The sequence below is a fragment of the Lissotriton helveticus genome, chromosome 9, assembly GCF_964261635.1.
Source record: "Lissotriton helveticus chromosome 9, aLisHel1.1, whole genome shotgun sequence".
Taxonomy (NCBI): Eukaryota; Metazoa; Chordata; class Amphibia; order Caudata; family Salamandridae; genus Lissotriton; species Lissotriton helveticus.
Genome location: NC_136070.1, coordinates 604,783,136 through 604,804,675, shown reverse-complemented (window position 1 = coordinate 604,804,675; position 21,540 = coordinate 604,783,136). Strand labels below are relative to the sequence as shown.

General features: G+C 51.6%; 1 protein-coding gene across 1 annotated transcript in view; it reads left to right on the top strand.

The window, feature by feature from the left end:
* Positions 1-21,540, top strand: part of LOC144782866 (HHIP-like protein 1) — a 298,970-nt gene that overhangs the window by 256,827 nt on the left and 20,603 nt on the right. Inside the window, exon 8 of the mRNA XM_078662124.1 lies at positions 12,675-12,757. Within this exon, the coding sequence (XP_078518250.1) occupies positions 12,675-12,757 (83 nt within the window). The remainder of the gene's footprint in view (positions 1-12,674; positions 12,758-21,540) is intronic.

Below are 21,540 nucleotides of genomic sequence, written 5' to 3'. Positions count from 1 at the left end.
CGGGATCTTAAACCTACCCTCCCATGTTAGGGCTTCTTTTAATATATCATGAGTAAGGGGTATGTCTTTGCTAAGCCAACAGTTCAGCCAGCACAACAGAGGGTTTGCTGCTATTCTGTCGCTTAGGTAGGGCACCCCTAACTCCTCATGTACCGGGAAATTTCCTATTCCCGCTGGCAGCCTCAATATCTTTTTCAGAAAGTTGTTTTCTGTAACCTCCAGGTCTCGCATCCGGCTATACCCCCAAAGTTCGCTACCGTAGCAGGCAACGGCAATACTCTTTGCCTGGTACAGTTTGAGCAAGGCAGACACAGGGCTATTGCCAATTTTTCTTGCAAAATTGAGTATAGCTGCGTTGACGCGCGTTACCTCACCCTTCTTCTTCAAGATGGCTGGGCCCCATGATAATTGGTAATCAAAAAGGACCCCAAGGTATGAGAAGGTTCTGGTAGATGGAATTTTTTCCCCGTTAATGTTGAAGTGATTTAATTTGCGTGACCCCAGGCCTGTTTTCATAACATAGGACTTAGAGTTATTAATACTTAAGCCTCGAGACTCCATGAAGTCGAAAAAAGAATTTAAAAGTGTCTGGAGGCCGATTGCTGTCCTTGAAATAAGGACAGCATCGTCCGCATAAAGCAGAACTGGAACACCTTTCCGTCCTATGTAGGGGTAATCCGCACCAGTTTTTAACAGGTATTCTTCTAGCTCATTTATATACAGATTAAAAAGAAATGGAGCTAGGATACACCCCTGTCGAACACCCCGATTTATTCTGATATCACCCGTCACTTTCAGGTCTTGGGTGTATCGAACATTAGCCCTTGTATCGGAGTGCAGGTCAGCCAGTAAATTAATTAAATTCTGATCTACACCCATTTTTAGCAGGGTGTCCCATAGCTTTCTTCTGTCCACGCAGTCGAATGCGGACGAAAGGTCCATAAAAGCCATGTGGACTGTTCCCTGCCGAGCCATGGTATATTTACCTATAATTAAGTACAGGTTCAGGCATTGGGTGATAGTCGAGTGGCCGGGTCTAAAACCATATTGTATTGGGGATATAACGTTGTTCTCATTTGCCCAAGTAGTTAATCTGTTCAGGATTACACCCCCTACCACTTTTGCTACAGAATTAATTAAGGATATTGGCCTGTAACATGACGGGCTATTGCGGTCACCTTTTTTGAACACAGGCACTATAGTCGAAGCACCCCACGACTTTGGGCATCCAAAGACCGCGGCTGCATTTACTACAGCAGTAAGAACAGGGGCCCAAAGTGAGATACATGATTTAAAAAGGTCCGGAGGCAAGCCATCCGGGCCTGGAGCCTTATTACTAGTTAACCCTTGAATGCCTTTCTCTACTTCATTAATTGAAAAGCACACAAAGTTCTCCATAGGAGACATAAAGCCGTATTCTGCCTGCTGCTCATTGCTATTAAAAATTGCGCTAAAATGAGTAACCCAGTCCTCCTCAGGAATGTTAGTGCCAAGTGCAGCGTCACTGGAATCGTCAAACAGGGGTTTGTTGATGATTTCCCAGAATTTACTGCTATTACCCAGGACTGACGGGTCAAGCAGCGACTCCCAGGTACGCACCTTAATTTCTTTTTTTCTGTTTGAGATTGAAGTCTTATAGGCCAATCGCAAAATTTTAATTTGACCTGGATCTCTGGGTTTGATTTTTAATGCTTTTCTCAGGTCTCTACTTGCCTTGGAACAGGACTGGTCAAACCATTTAGGGTTACTTCTGGTATGACCTTTCATAGGGACTGTTAACATAGATCCAACTGTTGTCGCCACATCCTCAAAGACAGCTAATATTTGCTCTGGAGGTGTGACTGATGACACACAAACAGCAAGTTCCTCACCACATGACCTATTGATTTCGGAATACAGGTTTTCACAATTTACCACTGACCATTTCAATCGGCGTCTACCGTTTATACATTTCAAGGTTCCCCAATCTTCACAATTCATTTGCCGTTCAAATACTCCACCACCCAATCTGATGGTTATAGGATTGTGATCACTAAAGATATTGGATATAATGGAGAATTTGGAGGCCTTGTTGGCGAGGTCTGCAGATAGAAATATGTGATCTATAAAAGACCCATGACCTGAACCTTTAAATGTAGTGATATCGAAAACCTTGGACTCCGGCACCATAGACATAGCTACAGTTAAATTGTTCTCAATCAACAAGTCATTGAGACTGATTCCTCGTTTTGAGTGATCAAAATGGAAGCCATCTACACTGTTACAGCCCAAAGATCCCATGGGGGTAACTCCTGGATTACCACACGGGTGAACATTGAAATCACCTGCAATCAGTAAGTTTTGTGACAGAGTTCTTTCTCCCTCTCTCAACATCTCATTCAAAGGCAGTATGTTACATTCCCCTTGACTATTTATGGCGTTATAGAAATTAATTAAAGTCAGGGCATGTTTACCTCTCTTTAGTTCCAGCACTTGAATATTCCGATTTTCATGATGGCGATTGCTTACTTGGCAGGTAAGAGCCAGGTTGATAAAGATAGCCAGGCCCCCCTTTGCTCTTCCACTAGGTGAGGGAGCTGCTGGCTTCAGAAAACTTTGATAGCCCTCAATGAAAGCGTTATTGTCTTCCATCCATGTCTCTTGGAGGCATACAACTGCGTATTTCTTAACAAAAACCAACCAGACAGGATCACACAATTTATCAGCCAAGCCCGCTATATTCCATGAGACTAGACTCTCATTACAAACATCAGCCCATTTTGTGTCACTGATGAATTTTGTGATTATAGGTTCTGGTGGTGATCGGATAAATTGAGCTACCTGAGTGTCTCCCTGAGTTTCCACTATCAAGGGGTTGGATTCTGTGTGGGTTGGAGAGGGACTAAAAGCCCTGGGCAGATCATATGTTGTACTAGTATGCTTGTGTGGTGTGGGGCTATTCAATAGGGAATCTAGGTCTGGCTCTACCTTTCGAATGTTAACTATTTCGACAGCTAAGGAAGGAACAATTGCTGCAGGTATGGTCCCAGTATCCCTCTGTACCAAGTTTCTTTGTATATGACCTGTATGTGATAGTGTGGTCGGAGCAACATTTAGTCAGTCAACCCCCTCCAGGCCACTCTGATCATAGAAAGCATCAAACCTGTTTGAAATGGGTACGTTATAGTGGATATTAGAATATGTTAAGTAAGAAGAATCACAATGTTGATGCAACACGTGTGGGGCCTCCCGTCTCTCCTGATAAAAAACTGGGTGGTTAACTTGTCTAGTCTCCCACGACAAATCCCTCCCATACTGTCTTTGATCTCCTGCGGGATACTGCCCACGAGTCCTTGGATTTGCCCCATCATGATATTGGTTAAAGTTATCGTGATTATTCTTCTGCTCTAGTGTGGGGTATGGGTACACATGACCAAAGCTATGGTCATTTGAGGGGTAAAAATAACTTAATCCATGGTGCGGATCAGACTGCTAATCAGGCCATCCTTCCAACTGGTGATATGCTTTGCCACACGATTATCCTTGAAGTTTACAACAATACAATCACCCTCCGTGGATTTAAATCTATGACCAACCCAGTCAACCCTCCTAACATTTGTTATTTTACCACTTATATGAGGGGGGATTGGTCTGTGAGCAGTTAGCCAATGGCTCACTTTATTTTTCAGATCCCGATAACTCTCTACCTTACCATCTGCTAGTTGTGGTACACCAATTGCGATTCTCCTATTTACATGACCAGAGAATCTGGATTTCATTAAAGACACGGAGGCTAACATTATGCATTAATCCTTTTAATGCAGCTCTCACACAGCCGCTTACGTCACAAAGAAAGAACAAGAACTAGGTGACATCACAGTATCCATAAAGGCCAGGTGCCAAGGGAGATCAGCCTCTTTTAAATGCGGCTCTCAAACAGATAAGTTGCCTTTACTACTCCTTGCCTTCTTAATGCTAACACTTGATATCTTTATTGATAATTGTTGGAAATGCTGTTAAATCTTTATTGCTGTTTATTGCCCATACATATGTATGCTTACTGTATGGTACTGCTTGTGTTTCTGCCTACATGCTCGTGCTGACCCCCTAGGGACTCGTGTGTTCCCATTTGTTGTTATTACTCCCCTTCGCTGTGAACCCTCAAGACTTCCAATTTTCGTCTCCCCCGCGCTGTGTGTCCTCCCTGTACCCCCCAGTACACGCGATCACACCCGCCTTGCCGACCGCTAAAACTCGGCCCCCGTCTGCTACCCGTGACGGAATCGGCCCTCGAGTATGCCTCAATCCTGATATGGATTACCTTTACCGCCTATTTCCCCCTGGCTGCCCGTTTCTCCTCGCGCTGCCTTCCGACACCATCCCGGTGTCTTGCGCCGCCTCGCGTCTCCCGCGTTAGAGGAATGACCCTCGGCAGCGGCGGCGCGACGCCCCCTGCCTCTCAAGGGCCATTCCTCTCCTCCTAGCACTGCCTCGAGCACGTCAGTTGCTCTGAGGCTTTCGTGTCAGACAAACTGCTGCTTCGGCAATACCCCACCACAACCCTGCCCAAATACACCCGCGCAGGCAGATAAACGTGCCATTCATCCAAAAAAAAAAAAAAAAAAAACGTGGCATTTACCCAGCTTAAAAAAAAAAATAAAAGAGCAAAGATAAGAGGCAGGTTAAGCCTTCTGTTTTCCTTCACCAAGCAAAATGTCAGATATGGAGAGCGAGGATGCCACTGCTTCCTCTCCCTCTCACAATAGCGACGCCTTCAAAAATTTTCTAAAAAAGGAAATGAGAGCATGCATGCTCGATACCTTCAGTGAGGTATTGTCTCGTAAGAGGACCCTCAGCGACCTCGGGCAACACCCCAATGACCCTGCAAGGCTCAAAGCACCTAGAAAAACCAAGCACACTATAGATAGTCGTGCGGGGAACTTTGGAGGTCCAAGCACCTCTCTGGATTCGGGAAGCCTTAGCGCTCCAAGAGGCATTGGTGCCCCTCGCGGCACAACTAGGTTGGGTACCCCTGGCGGTACAACTCTGGAAGGTGTCCTAAGCGGCACGACTGGTCACGGTGCTAGTGCTCTTTCCGATACCTACTCTGACCTGGAGGAGACCTTTGAGGAACCCTACGACGAGTTCATTTTCGATCCTAATGATCACCTCTCCGACTCGGACCCCAACTCCTTCCCAGATTTAGATCCCCCTTCCTCCTCCAAGGATGCCATCCTTGACCCCCTAGGGGGAGAAATGGTTTCTCCAATCAACATCTCACGCCCCAATAATGCATAATGTAGCCTCCTGTCTTGTAATGAAATCATTACCATGGTGTATGAGTGGGATTCGGGGGGGAAGGTTAATATGAGTGAGTTTTTTTTGTAGTTTCAATTTTGGTGTTTGCGCTAATCGTGCATTTGTAACTATATTTTGTGTTGGTAGTGGCCTTGGAGGCTCAGCGTGGTTGTCAGGAGGATCAGGGGGTGAACCTTCCGCAGCCCATTCACTCTCCTCATTTCCAGTTATGGAACTATCTGGGACACTTGGCAAGGTTGGAGCTAATGCCGTTTGAATATTTGCACTTACATGCGGAATTACGATGTTATGATCTATCACACCCAGAGGAGGAGTGGGTAACAGATCAGGACTATCACTATGGGCGTTTTTCTTGTCTCGTGTCTTTTTATCAGTAGATTGCTTATGGATACGTGTATCCTGCAGGGGACTAGCCTTCTGTATGCCGGCATTAAGAATTTTTAACATTTTCATAGAGTCGTCTTTTTGGGACTTCTCAAGCTTCGCTAAGGTTTGCTGTATGCTAAAGATTTTTTCACTTATAGGCTGCAGAAGGGACCTGAATAGGTGTTCCAGATCTGTAAGATATAAGTTATCTGGAGTACTTGCCTTTTCAGTTTGATTTGTCTGATCGGTAAGAATATCAATATACTCTATATGTGATTCATTAGGTGCTGGTAAAATACCCTGGCTACATGACATTTCAGTCAGGTTAGATGTTTTATTAGTTGGCTTGGCCAGTCTAAATTTTGCCCAAACATCCTTTGCAGAGGGTTTATGATTCCCTAGGGGTCGGTGTGTTTTCCTCACTATTGATTTAGTTTTTTTCTTGTAGCGTCGCTTCATCTTTTTTGGGGAAGAAGGTTTATCTACTACTATTATATTTGTTAGGGGTGAACTTCCAGTGAGTTCAACCTCAGACCTTGGGGAGTTTGATAACGTAACTCCCAAAATAGGTGAGTGCAGATTTTCCCCAGTATTAAAGATTAGCACAGGACTACCTTCTGAACTATTTGATAGTGTAGGGGGGACTGATATAGCATTTTCCCTATTACTTTGACCGCTCGGCAGCCCAGTGAAGGATTGTAATAAAAGTGACTCCTCTAGGTTAGTGGACGAATCTGCAGTATTTTCATTAGCAGTAGTATGCGAAGAGAGGTTGGGAAAACACAAATTAGGTGTCAAGGAGAGACGCCTCTCCGTATTTTGAATAGCGTCTGCTACCATACCAATTGTCTTTTGTAACATTAAGTCAATGGCTGTGATAGTCGGTAGAGGAGTAGATGGAACAGACTTGTTTCTAGTCGACGATCTTGTAGCCACAGGGGTCTTTCTGGCTTTAGACATCATGTGGAATGTATCCGCAGTGGAACAATACGTCACACAACACTTAATCTGGACTTAACTTTACAACTGTATCAGCACTTACGAGTAATACTTGAACAGAGTTTAGCACGATTACCTTGTGCTGTGATCCAATATAGTGGCAGTTTAAAGGGGGGTGGCCCGTCCCGTCTCCTTCTGTCCCCTGAGGGCCACAGAGGGCCCGCCCTTTGCCCGGGCTTCGCCCCGGGCGCTCCCGCGCGTGACTCGCGGGGCGAGAGGCACTCCTCCCTCTTAAGGGGCGCTCCGATGATCTCACGTTGGTCGCGCCACACCCGCCGGGGCAGCTGGGAAGTGTAGTCCCTGCGGCGGGGGTGGCTTGCTGCGACTTCGGTGGCTGTTCCCCTCACGGAGGCGTCCGCACTGCTGTGGCAGCACTCACTGGCAGGTTTAAAGAGCCGTTCCCCTCACGGCGGCGTCCGCACTGCTGTGGCAGCACTCACTGGCAGGTTTAAAGAGCCGTTCCCCTCACGGCAGCGATTTTAGCAGGGCAGGTAGGTTCCAAGCGTTCTCAGCGCTCGCTCGGCTCTCCTCCCTCTTAAGGGGCGCTCCGATGATCTCACGTTGGTCGCGCCACACCCGCCGGGGCAGCTGGGAAGTGTAGTCCCTGCGGCGGGGGTGGCTTGCTGCGACTTCGGTGGCCGTTCCCCTCACGGCGGCGTCCGCACTGCTGTGGCAGCACTCACTGGCAGGTTTAAAGAGCCGTTCCCCTCACGGCGGCGTCCGCACTGCTGTAGCAGCACTCACTGGCAGGTTTAAAGAGCCGTTCCCCTCACGGCAGCGATTTTAGCAGGGCAGGTAGGTTCCAAGCGTTCTCAGCGCTCGCTCGGCGCTCCTCCCTCTTAAGGGGCGCTCCGATGATCTCACGTTGGTCGCGCCACACCCGCCGGGGCAGCTGGGAAGTGTAGTCCCTGCGGCGGGGGTGGCTTGCTGCGACTTCGGTGGCCGTTCCCCTCACGGCGGCGTCCGCACTGCTGTGGCAGCACTCACTGGCAGGTTTAAAGAGCCGTTCCCCTCACGGCAGCGTCCGCACTGCTGTGGCAGCACTCACTGGCAGGTTTAAAGAGCCGTTCCCCTCACGGCAGCGATTTTAGCAGGGCAGGTAGGTTCCAAGCGTTCTCAGCGCTCGCTCGGCGCTCCTCCCTCTTAAGGGGCGCTCCGATGATCTCACGTTGGTCGCGCCACACCCGCCGGGGCAGCTGGGAAGTGTAGTCCCTGCGGCGGGGGTGGCTTGCTGCGACTTCGGTGGCCGTTCCCCTCACGGCGGCGTCCGCACTGCTGTGGCAGCACTCACTGGCAGGTTTAAAGAGCCGTTCCCCTCACGGCGGCGTCCGCACTGCTGTGGCAGCACTCACTGGCAGGTTTAAAGAGCCGTTCCCCTCACGGCAGCGATTTTAGCAGGGCAGGTAGGTTCCAAGCGTTCTCAGCGCTCGCTCGGCGCTCCTCCCTCTTAAGGGGCGCTCCGATGATCTCAAGTTGGTCGCGCCACACCCGCCGGGGCAGCTGGGAAGTGTAGTCCCTGCGGCGGGGGTGGCTTGCTGCGACTTCGGTGGCCGTTCCCCTCACGGCGGCGTCCGCACTGCTGTGGCAGCACTCACTGGCAGGTTTAAAGAGCCGTTCCCCTCACGGCGGCGTCCGCACTGCTGTGGCAGCACTCACTGGCAGGTTTAAAGAGCCGTTCCCCTCATGGCAGCGATTTTAGCAGGGCAGGTAGGTTCCAAGCGTTCTCAGCGCTCGCTCGGCGCTCCTCCCTCTTAAGGGGCGCTCCGATGATCTCACGTTGGTCGCGCCACACCCGCCGGGGCAGCTGGGAAGTGTAGTCCCTGCGGCGGGGGTGGCTTGCTGCGACTTCGGTGGCCGTTCCCCTCACGGCGGCGTCCGCACTGCTGTGGCAGCACTCACTGGCAGGTTTAAAGAGCCGTTCCCCTCACGGCGGCGTCCGCACTGCTGTGGCAGCACTCACTGGCAGGTTTAAAGAGCCGTTCCCCTCACGGCAGCGATTTTAGCAGGGCAGGTAGGTTCCAAGCGTTCTCAAGTAATTAGCATACATTTCTCAGGCCTCTTTTAAAAAAAATGTATAATAACATAACCAACTTTCCGCTAACCACATTTATTGACCCTGGAAGTAATATATGATTCAGTTTTTGTAATTAATTTTCAGTTTCATGTATTCTATCATTTAATGTTTAATTTAAATAAGCCATTATTGATATGTAAACATTCTGGATTGTTCCCTTTAAAGCATCCCTCATATTATAAAATTAAGTTATAAAAAGAATGAGAATGGGAATGGGGGCCGTTTTTTCCGCTACCTGGCCACAAAGCAGTGGAACGCTCTTCCCCCCGACCTTCGGATGGAACAATCAGAGAATATCTTTAGAAAAAATCTGAAGACTTGGCTCGTCCAGGCATAGAACATAGTACCCTTGAGCTTTTGCCGGTCCGTTTTTTCGACATTTCTATGTAGCATTCTCTGGCCACAGCGCGGGGACACACTGGCCAGTGTAACCAGGCGCTTTACAAACTCTCTTTATTATTATTATTTTTATTAAGTATCTGAACGGTTGTTCAAAACAAATACGTTCGTTTCCTTGGTGATTGTCTCCTCATGTTCAACACTAACAATATGTAATAAGTCTTTGAAGATTCATTCTTTGCCCCACCATCAGTGTTTGTGAGCAAAGAGAGCCCAGTAACAAAGAAAATATTGGACAGTGCAAACTAGAAATAAGTAATTGTACACATAATACATTTTTAAACAAAGAAATTTTAAAAAAGTGCAAGAAAATGAGTAATTGAGCTGAGAGTTTAGCTACCCGCGGTACATACATTTGTAAACATTAAGAAACAGTTTCGTAGAAGCATGTGCTTTTATGTGAAAACAGCATCAAATAGAGCATCCAAGTGTCAATTGTTAAAATGACGACTGACATCAAATGCCTGCCTTAATCCACACAGTCATGCCTTTCCTTCCAATGGCAGTCTAGTGACTGTTAATATTTAAGGGGGTCATTACAATGGCGGTCTCGGCGCCCTCGGAACAGGGATCTCCGTCTGCCATATTATAATGGCATTTGGATGAGTAGCGGTCGGAAACTCCAACCGCAACAATTCCGACAGGCAGTCGTTATCCAACCGCCTGTCGGACCTCCCTGTAGTCCCAGAATGGCAGCGGTTCCTGTCAGGCACCACCATAGGGATTACAATATCCCTTTCTGCTGGTTGTCCTGCGGCAGTCAAACCGCAGCAAAACGGCAGGAGGAAACGGATTTGGGGGACGTAGCGGGCCCCCCTAACCCCTGGGCCTTGGACATAGGTCCTGGGGGCACCTATAGTACCCCCCTACGTAGCCCTACACGATGTGGTAGGCACTGCATGGTGCCTGCCACCTAGTGCAGGGATATGAGTGGGGTGTCTGTTTTTTCTTGCGGCCGGTGCTGCAGGGCGCTGCATCTGTCCCAGTGCAAAAAATAGGCAATGCGACCACCATAGTGGTGGTCACATTGTAATTTGCCCAGTGGGACCGCCGCCTTGTAGGCAGTCGGTCCCACATACGATGCGGTGGTGGATGGACTGAAGTCCTCCCGCCATTGTTATGACCCTGTTAGTCACTTTCATTAACACATGTCACCCTTATAAATGTAGCCTCTCACTTACTTTTTTGGGGCAGGAATACAGGAAATGTAAAGCAAATATCAAGCAACCTTTGCTAGCATTACCTGCTTCTAACTGAACAAAAATAAGGAAACTGCTTGCAGGATTTAAGAGACAAAGTGACCGAAGTCAGTACTTCTATACTAAAGCCCGGCATATCTCCATAGATAGTAGAACAGTTTATTTAGCCTGAGTACCTAGAATCTAGGTGTCAACGATAAAAGGGTATGAAACCGGTCAGTAAAGGTCTCAAGGCTCTTCGTCAAGACACTGAAAGATAAATAATTTTAAACTGCTCAGCTTGCTCAATGAACTTCCCTCAGTGCAGAAATGCACATAGTAGCTTCCCACATATGGTAAAAATATATATATATATTAGAAGCTGGCAAACTTTTCCGAGAATCATTGAATTAAATGCATGAGTGTGAGGACAAAGTTGAAGGTATGCATCAGAGATACAGAGAGACACAGGTGCCACTTATTTGCTTTCTTGGAATGTCAATGAGGTTGACAAGCACGGCAGGTATACACGGTCTTTGTAACAAATAAACATGTGGTCATCAAGTTGGTGAAGCCAGAAAGAAGATCATTTACTATAATCAGTATTTGCCAGTGCTTACTTACCTCCTAGGTGGTGTATCCTGTTATGAGTCCTGACGCCGACCATGATCCAGTTGAGGAACTCCGGGACTTCAAGGGGAGCCCAGACTTCTAAATGAGAGTTGAAGCTTAGACTGTACAGACAAGCAGTTAAATAAGCACAATGCTTTCTAAAACTCATCTAACATCACAGAACTGAATAATGAAAAACATAAGAAAGATGAAGGAATGGGAAAACAGGTGTCGAACTAGCCAGACCTGAAAGTCATACAACCCAAGGAAAGTAACCAGTAAGATACGCAGGGCCTCATTTATGAAAAGTGTTGGATGCGCCGTATTTACAGTACAGCGCTCCATGCCACAAGGATTGACCCGATACGACAGGAATCCTGATGTATCTTGTCGCGCTGTAATGACGCATTGCTGGAGTGTGTCGCTAAACAGGCGCAACCCCAGCAATGTGTCATTACACATGGGCGGATCCCATGTAAAAGAGCCTATGTCAGTCCTTACGCCTGCGATGAAGCAGGCATAAGGATTTGGCGCAGTGAACTCAATGAAGTGGTACAGTGCAATCTCATAGATTTCACAGCGCCACTTCTGCAAGCCATTTTTACGGGGGAATGCCCACCCTGCATACATTATACCTGACGCAAGTATAATGTGGCGCTGGGGGTTACAAAGTAAATGTAATATGGTGCGGTTTGCCACATTTTTTACGCCGCTGCAGCATCACTAAAAGTGAAGCTACGGCGGCGTAAGACCTTCACAAATAAGGCACTCCATTTTTGCAGGAGAGTCAAATACTCCTGGTGTTTGGATTGCCTCTGGAAAGATTTCTTAACGTGGAGGTGGTTACACAGATGAACTGGCAGTCTAGTTTACGACCTCAGATTCCATTGCCCAGTACTCCTTAAGTTCAAGTGCACGCTATGAATAAAAAAACTCCTATTCCTTGCAGTGTGTATGGGACATGCGGTGTGCCCTAGCTCCTTATCCATGGTTCCTCCGGCCTCCCTTTAAAGGTTGTACGATTTCCACCCTGTGAGGTCATTCAGACTCTCCCTCAAAATCCAAACACTATCAGTAATATTTTATTTATATAATTTGTAAAGCGCCTGAATCACCCCAGATGGGGTATCTCCGCGCTGAGGACGTATAAAGGTGAGGCACTTAGTGTTTAGAAAAGTAAGGTTTTGCATTTTTCCCTAAAGCTTAGGTAGTTGGTGCAGAGGCGGATGTCCAGGGGTAGTTGGTTCCAGAGTTGGGGGGCTAGGTAAGAGAACAATTTACCTCCCAATATTGGAGCTGTTTGTCAAAACTATAAGGAAGATTACAAAAAAATCACTCACATTTTGTAGGAAGCACATATTTTTGATTGTTTCTCTGCCATTAGTAGGCACTCAGACATTTATTCTTTATTTTCAAACTATTATATTTTTAAATAAGAAAAAAGAGAGTGGCCAGCAAACTTTAGAGACCATGTTGTCAAGCAGTGATGACCTCATCACTCACTCTCCTGCATTGGAAACCAAAAATAAGAAATCACAAGCAATGTGACAGTTAGGACCTGGTTTGGGACAGTATGAATCCATTTTAGGAAGTGTTATCTTCAGTAGGCGTTCAGGGTAGGGCCGACATGCACTCTGTAGCAAATAATAAATAATAGCTCTCGTTAGAACCAGTTCCAACAGTGTGAGCTGTGGACGTATCACACTTCAGGTCTGTTAGGGCTAATGGATGTGTTTTTATTACTACAGACGAGCACCACCCGGAAAATGTGCAGTCAACCCTTCTCCAGTCACAGTCAAAGGGAAGTTAATTCACTTCTACCCACGACAAAGTAAGTATAAAAAGAGCCGATGTTTCAGACGCCATAGTACGAGGCATATTTTTATTGTTTATGATGTGTATTAATACAAAATCACATACAGCCTAATATATAATTGCCCCAAGAGGAAACTGGCGGAAGGTGTCTGAAGAGGCACAAGAGTGGGTGTGGCTCTGCTCCATTGCTGCTGGAGACGGGCATGCCAACAAGTAATTACTTCTTAAAAAGGATGTTTGAAGCTTCTATAGCTGTGGATCACATGCTTTGCTTGGTCCTGCCATCTAGTGTTGGGCTCAGAATGTTAGAAATGTAGTTTTTCATCAAAGAGATTTCGGTTTTGAGGGGACTTGTCATACTTCCCATTGAAACCCAAAATGCACTAGGACACAGACTCTAACCCAGATTGTTTTTTTCTGCCATTGGGCTTGGACATTTGATCTAAGGTTGTACACTGAAGTACCCATCATTGATTCCAGAAGTCTGGGGCAGGGCTGGACTGGGAACAGCAACCAGCCCCGGGGGTGTGGTGGTGGTAGCAAGAAGCACGGCTCCCGTTTTTTAGGTCTCGCCTAAGCGAGACTATAGGGGCTTAAACAGAGCTTACCTAGACTGGCGATTTGATGCAGTGCATGTGCACTTTTAACTCAATGCGCAAGCGCAATTAGTTAAAATGCGCGTGCACAGCATCAAATCGTCAGCTTGGTGCCGCCAGCAGCTCTTCCCGCTCCGCCCCCTGCTGCATCAAAGGCTTTGCGCTCTGCCTCAGCCCAGCCATTCTCCTCCCCTAATTACCCCCTGCTGCATCAAAGACTTTTTCACTGCCGGCCGGCCGTGCTTTCAGTTTCACGGCCGGCCGGCCGTGTCTCCTTTTCTTTTTTCATTAATTGAATGCGCTCACAGCTGCAAAGGTCTGCGCCCCAGACACTGGTAATCTCCCATCTCTTGCCCACAACGAATGGATAACCAACATGTATAAAACCTCCTCATGAGTGCTGCAAAGCCCACGGCCCCCCTCCCCTCCGACAAACTTTAAGAAATCCAGGAATGCTGCTGATTTCATCTCAGTCGTTAAGAGCCCGCAGCGTCTCAGAACCAGCTTGCTTTTTTTTTAGTCATGCCATAAGTATGCGCTATATCCACATCCACATCCACCACCACATCCACTTCCACCACCACATCCACCACCACCACCACACCCACCACCACCACCATCACCACATCCACCACACCCACCACCACTACATCCACCACACCCACCACCACTACATCCACCACCCCATCCACCACCACCACCACCACCGCATCCACCACCACAACCGCATCCACCACCACCACCGCATCCACCATCACCACATCCACCGCATCCACCACCACCGCATCCACCACCACATCCACCACCACATCCATCATCACCACCACATCCACCACCACATCCACCACCACATCCACCACCATATCCACCATCACCTCCACATCCACCATGACATCCACCGCCACATCCACCATGACATCCACCGCCACATCCACCACCACCACATCCACCACCACATCCACCACATGCACCACCACCGCATCCACCACATGCACCACCACCGCATCCACCACCGCATCCACCACCACATCCACCACCACATCCACCACCACATCCACCACATCCAACACCACATCCAACACCACATCCAACACATCCACCACCACTTCCACCACCACAGCATCCACCACCACCACATCCACCGTATCCACCACCACCGCATCCACCGCATCCACCACCACATCCACCATCACCTCCACATCCACCATGACATCCACCACCACATCCACCACCACATCCATCACATGCACCACCACCGCATCCACCACCACATCCACCACACCCACCACCACCACATCCACCACCACATCCACCGCATCCACCACCACATCCACCACCACATCCACCACATGCACCACCACAGCATCCACCACCACATCCACCACCACATCCACCACCACTTCCACCACCACATCCACAACCACCACATCCACCACATCCACCATCACCACCACATCCACCACCACATCCACCACCACATTCACCATCACCCACCACCAACACATCCACCACCACATCCACCACATGCACCACCACCGCATCCACCACCACATCCACCACCACCACATCCACCACCACATCCACCGCATCCACCACCACCACATCCACCACCACATTCACCACATCCACCACCACATCCAACACATCAACCACCACTTCTACCACCACCGCATCTACCACATCCACCGCATCCACCACCACCACATCCACCGCATCCACCACCACATCCACCACCACATCCACCATCACCTCCACATCCAACATGACATCCACCGCCACATCCACCACCACATCCACCACATCCACCACCATCGCATCCACCACCACATCCACCACCACATCCACCACACCCACCACCACCACATCCACCACCACCACATCCACCACCACATCCACATCCACCACCACTTCCACCACCACATCCACCACCACCACCACTTCCACCACCACATCCACCACCACCACATCCACCACATCCACCACCACATCCACCATCACCTCCACATCCACCACCACACCCACCACCACATCCACCACCACATCCAACACACCCACCACCACCACATCCACCACACCCACCACCACTACATCCACCACCACCACCCCATCCACCACCGCATCCACCACCACCACCGCATCCACCATCAGCACATCCACCACCACCACATCCACCACATCCACCACCACATCCACCACCACATCCACCACCACATCCACCATCACCACCACATCCACCACCACATCCACCACCACATCCACCACCACCACATTGACCACATCCACCACCGCATCCACCACCGCATCCACCACCACATCCACCACCACATCCACCACATCCACCACCACATCCACCGCATCCACCACCACCACATCCACCACCACATCCACCACATCCACCACCACATCCACCACATCCACCACCACATCCACCGCCACATCCACCGCCACATCCACCATACCCAACACCACCACATCCACCACACCCGCCACCACTAAATCCACCACCCCATCCACCACCACCACCACCCATCCACCACCACCACCACCCCATCCACCACCACCGCATCCACAACCACCGCATCCACCACCACCACATCCACCGCATCCACCACCACCACATCCACTGCATCCACCACCACATCCACCACCACATCCACCATCACCTCCACATCCACCATGACATCCACCGCCGCCACATCCACCGCTGCCACATCCACCACCACCACATCCTCCACATGCACCACCACCGCATCCACCACATGCACCACCACCGCATCCACCACCACATCCACCACCACATCCACCTCCACATCCACCACATCCACCAACACATCCACCACCACTTCCACCACCACCGCATCCACCACATCCACCGCATCCACCACCACCACATCCACCGCCACATCCACCACCACATCCACCATCACCTCCACATCCACCATGACATCCACATCCACCACCACATCCACCACCATCGCATCCACCACCACATCCACCACCACATCCACCACCACATCCACCACACCCACCACCACCACATCCACTACCACATCCACCACCACCACATCCACCACCACATCCACCACCACATCCACATCCACCACCACTTCCACCACCACCACCACTTCCACCACCACATCCACCACCACCACCACATCCACCGCATCCACCACCACCACCACCACCACATCCACCATCACCTCCACATCCACCACCACATCCACCACCACATCCACCACCACATCCACCACACCCACCACCACCACATCCACCACACCCACCACCACTACATCCACCACCACCACCACCCCATCCACCACCGCATCCACCACCACCACCGCATCCACCATCACCACATCCACCACCACCACATCCACCACATCCACGACCACATCCACCACCACATCCACCATCACCACCACATCCACCACCACATCCACCATCATCTCCACATCCACCATGACATCCACCGCCACATCCACCACCACATCCACCACCACCACATCCACCACATGCACCACCGCATCCACCACCGCATCCACCACCACATCTACCACACCCACCACCACCACATCCACCACACCCACCACCACTACATCCACCACCACCACCCCATCCACCACCGCATCCACCACCACCACCGCATCCACTATCAGCACATCCACCACCACCACATCCACCACATCCACCACCACATCCACCACCACATCCACCACCACATCCACCACCACATCCACCACCACATCCACCACCACCACATTGACCACATCCACCACCGCATCCACCACCGCATCCACCACCACATCCACCACCACATCCACCACACCCACCACCACCACATCCACCACCACATCCACCGCATCCACCACCACCACATCCACCACCACATCCACCACATCCACCACCACATCCACCACCACATCCACCACATCCACCACCACATCCACCGCCACATCCACCGCCACATCCACCATACCCAACACCACCACATCCACCACACCCGCCACCACTAAATCCACCACCCCATCCACCACCACCACCACCCCATCCACCACCACCACCACCCCATCCACCACCACCGCATCCACAACCACCGCATCCACCACCACCACCACATCCACCGCATCCACCACCACCACATCCACTGCATCCACCACCACATCCACCACCACATCCACCATCACCTCCACATCCACCATGACATCCACCGCCGCCACATCCACCGCTGCCACATCCACCACCACCACATCCTCCACATGCACCACCACCGCATCCACCACATGCACCACCACCGCATCCACCACCACATCCACCACCACATCCACCTCCACATCCACCACATCCACCAACACATCCACCACCACTTCCACCACCACCGCATCCACCACATCCACCGCATCCACCACCACCACAACCACCGCATCCACCACCACATCCACCACCACATCCACCATCACCTCCACATCCACCATGACATCCACATCCACCACCACATCCACCACCATCGCATCCACCACCACATCCACCACCACATCCACCACACCCACCACCACCACATCCACTACCACATCCACCACCACCACATCCACCACATCCACCACCACATCCACCACCACATCCACATCCACCACCACTTCCACCACCACCACCACTTCCACCACCACATCCACCACCACCACCACATCCACCGCATCCACCACCACCACCACCACATCCACCATCACCTCCACATCCACCACCACATCCACCACCACATCCACCACCACATCCACCACACCCACCACCACCACATCCACAACACCCACCACCACTACATCCACCACCACCACCACCCCATCCACCACCACCACCGCATCCACCACCACCACCGCATCCACCATCACCACATCCACCACCACCACATCCACCACATCCACGACCACATCCACCACCACATCCACCACCACATCCACCATCACCACCACATCCACCACCACATCCACCATCACCTCCACATCCACCATGACATCCACCGCCACATCCACCACCACATCCACCACCACCACATCCACCACATGCACCACCGCATCCACCACCGCATCCACCACCACATCCACCACCACATCCACCACCACATCCACCACACCCACCACCACCACATCCACCACCACATCCACCGCATCCACCACCACCACATCCACCACCACATATACCGCATCCACCACATCCACCACATCCACCACCACATACACGGCATCCACCACCACATCCACCGCCACATCCACCGCCACATCCACCACACCCACCACCGCCACATCCACCACACCCGCCACCGCTACATCCACCACCCCATCCACCACCACCACCACCCCATCCACCACCACCACCACCCCATCCACCACCACCCCATCCACCACCACCGCATCCACCACCACCGCATCCACCACCACCACATCCACCGCATCCACCACCACCACATCCACCGCATCCACCACCACATCCACCACCACATCCACCATCACCTCCACATCCACCATGACATCCACCGCCGCCACATCCACCGCTGCCACATCCACCACCACTACATCCACCACATGCACCACCACTGCATCCACCACATGCACCACCACCGCATCCACCACCACATCCACCACCACATCTACCACCACATCCACCACCACCACATCCACCACCACATTCACCACATCCACCACCACATCCACCACCACATCCAACACATCCACCACCACCGCATCCACCACCGCATCCACCACCACATCCACCGCATCCACCACCACCACATCCACCGCGTCCACCACCACATCCACCACCACATCCACCATCACTTGCACATCCACCATGACATCCACCACCACATCCACCACCACATCCACCACTTCAACCACCACCGCATCCACCACATCCACCGCATCCACCACCACCACATCCACCGCATCCACCACCACATCCACCATCACCTCCACATCCACTATAACATCCACAGCCACATCCACCACCACATCCATTGCATCCACCACCACATCCACCACCACATCCACCACACCCACCACCACCACATCCACCACACCCACCACCACTACATCCACCACCACCCCATCCACCACCACCACCGCATCCACCACCACCACCGCATCCACCATCACCTCATCCACCGCATCCCTCACCACCACATCCACCACCACATCCACCACCACATCCGCCATCACCACCACATCCACCACCACATCCACCACCACATCCACCACCACATCCACCATCACCTCCGCATCCACCATGACATCCACCGCCACATCCACCACCACATCCACCACATGCACCACCGCATCCACCACCACATCCACCACCACATCCACCACCATATCCACCACCACATCCACCACCACATCCACCACCACATCCACCACCACATCCACCACCACATCCACCACACCCACCACCACATCCACCACCACATCCACCACCACATCCACCACCACATCCACCACATCCACCACCACATCCACCACCACATCCACCACCACATCCACCACCACATCCACCACATCCACCACCACATCCACCATCACATCCACTGCCACATCCACCGCCACATCCACCACACCCACCACCACCACATCCACCACACCCACCACCACTACATCCACCACCCCATCCACCACCACCACCGCATCCACCACCACCGCATCCACCACCACCTCATCCACCACCACATCCACCATCACCACCACATCCACCATCACCTCCACATCCACCATGACATCCACCGCCACATCCACCACCACCACATCCACCACCACCACATCCACCACATGCACCACCGCATCCACCACATGCACCACCAGCACATCCACCATCAGCACATCCACCCCCACCACATCCACCACATCCACCACCACATCCACCACCACATCCAACACATCCACCACCACTTCCACTACCACCGCATCCACCACCACCACCGAATCCACCACCACCACATCCACTGCTTCCACCACATCCACCGCATCCATTACCGCATCCACCACCACATCCACCACCACATCCACCATCACCTCCACATCCACCGCCACATCCACCGCCACATCCACCACGACATCTACCACACCGACCACCACCACATCCACCACCGCATCCACCGCATCCACCGCATCCACCACCACCACATCCACCACATCCACCACCACATCCACATCCAACACCACTTCCACCACCACATCCACCACCACCACATCCACCGCATCCACCACCACCACCACATCCACCATCACCTCCACATCCACCTCCACATCCAACACCACATCCACCACCACACCCACCGCCACATCCACTGCCACATCCACCAACACATCCACCGCCACATCCACCACACCCACCACCACCACATCCACCCCACCCACCATCACTACATCCACCACCCCATCCACCACCACCACCGCATCCACCACCACCACATCCACCGCATCCACCACCACATCCACCACCACATCCACCATCACCACCACATCCACCACCACATCCACCATCACCTCCACATCCACCATCACCTCCACATCCACCATGACATCCACCACCACATCCACCACCACATCCACCACCACCACATCCACCACATGCACCACCACCGCATCCACCACCACATCCACCACCACATCCACCACATCCACCACATCCACATCCACCACATCCACCACCACATCCACCACCACATCCAACACATCCACCACCACTTCCACCACCACCGCATCCACCACATCCACCGCATCCACCACCACCACATCCACCGCATCCACCACCACATCCACCACCACATCCACCATCACCTCCACATCCACCATGACATCCACCGCCACATCCACCACATCCACCACCACATCCACCACCACATCCACATCCACCACCACTTCCACCACCACCACCACTTCCACCACCACATCCACCACCACCACCACATCCACCGCATCCACCACCACCACCACCACATCCACCATCACCTCCACATCCACCACCACATCCACCACCACATCCACCACCACATCCACCACACCCACCACCACCACATCCACAACACCCACCACCACTACATCCACCACCACCACCACCCCATCCACCACCACCACCGCATCCACCACCACCACCGCATCCACCATCACCACATCCACCACCACCACATCCACCACATCCACGACCACATCCACCACCACAT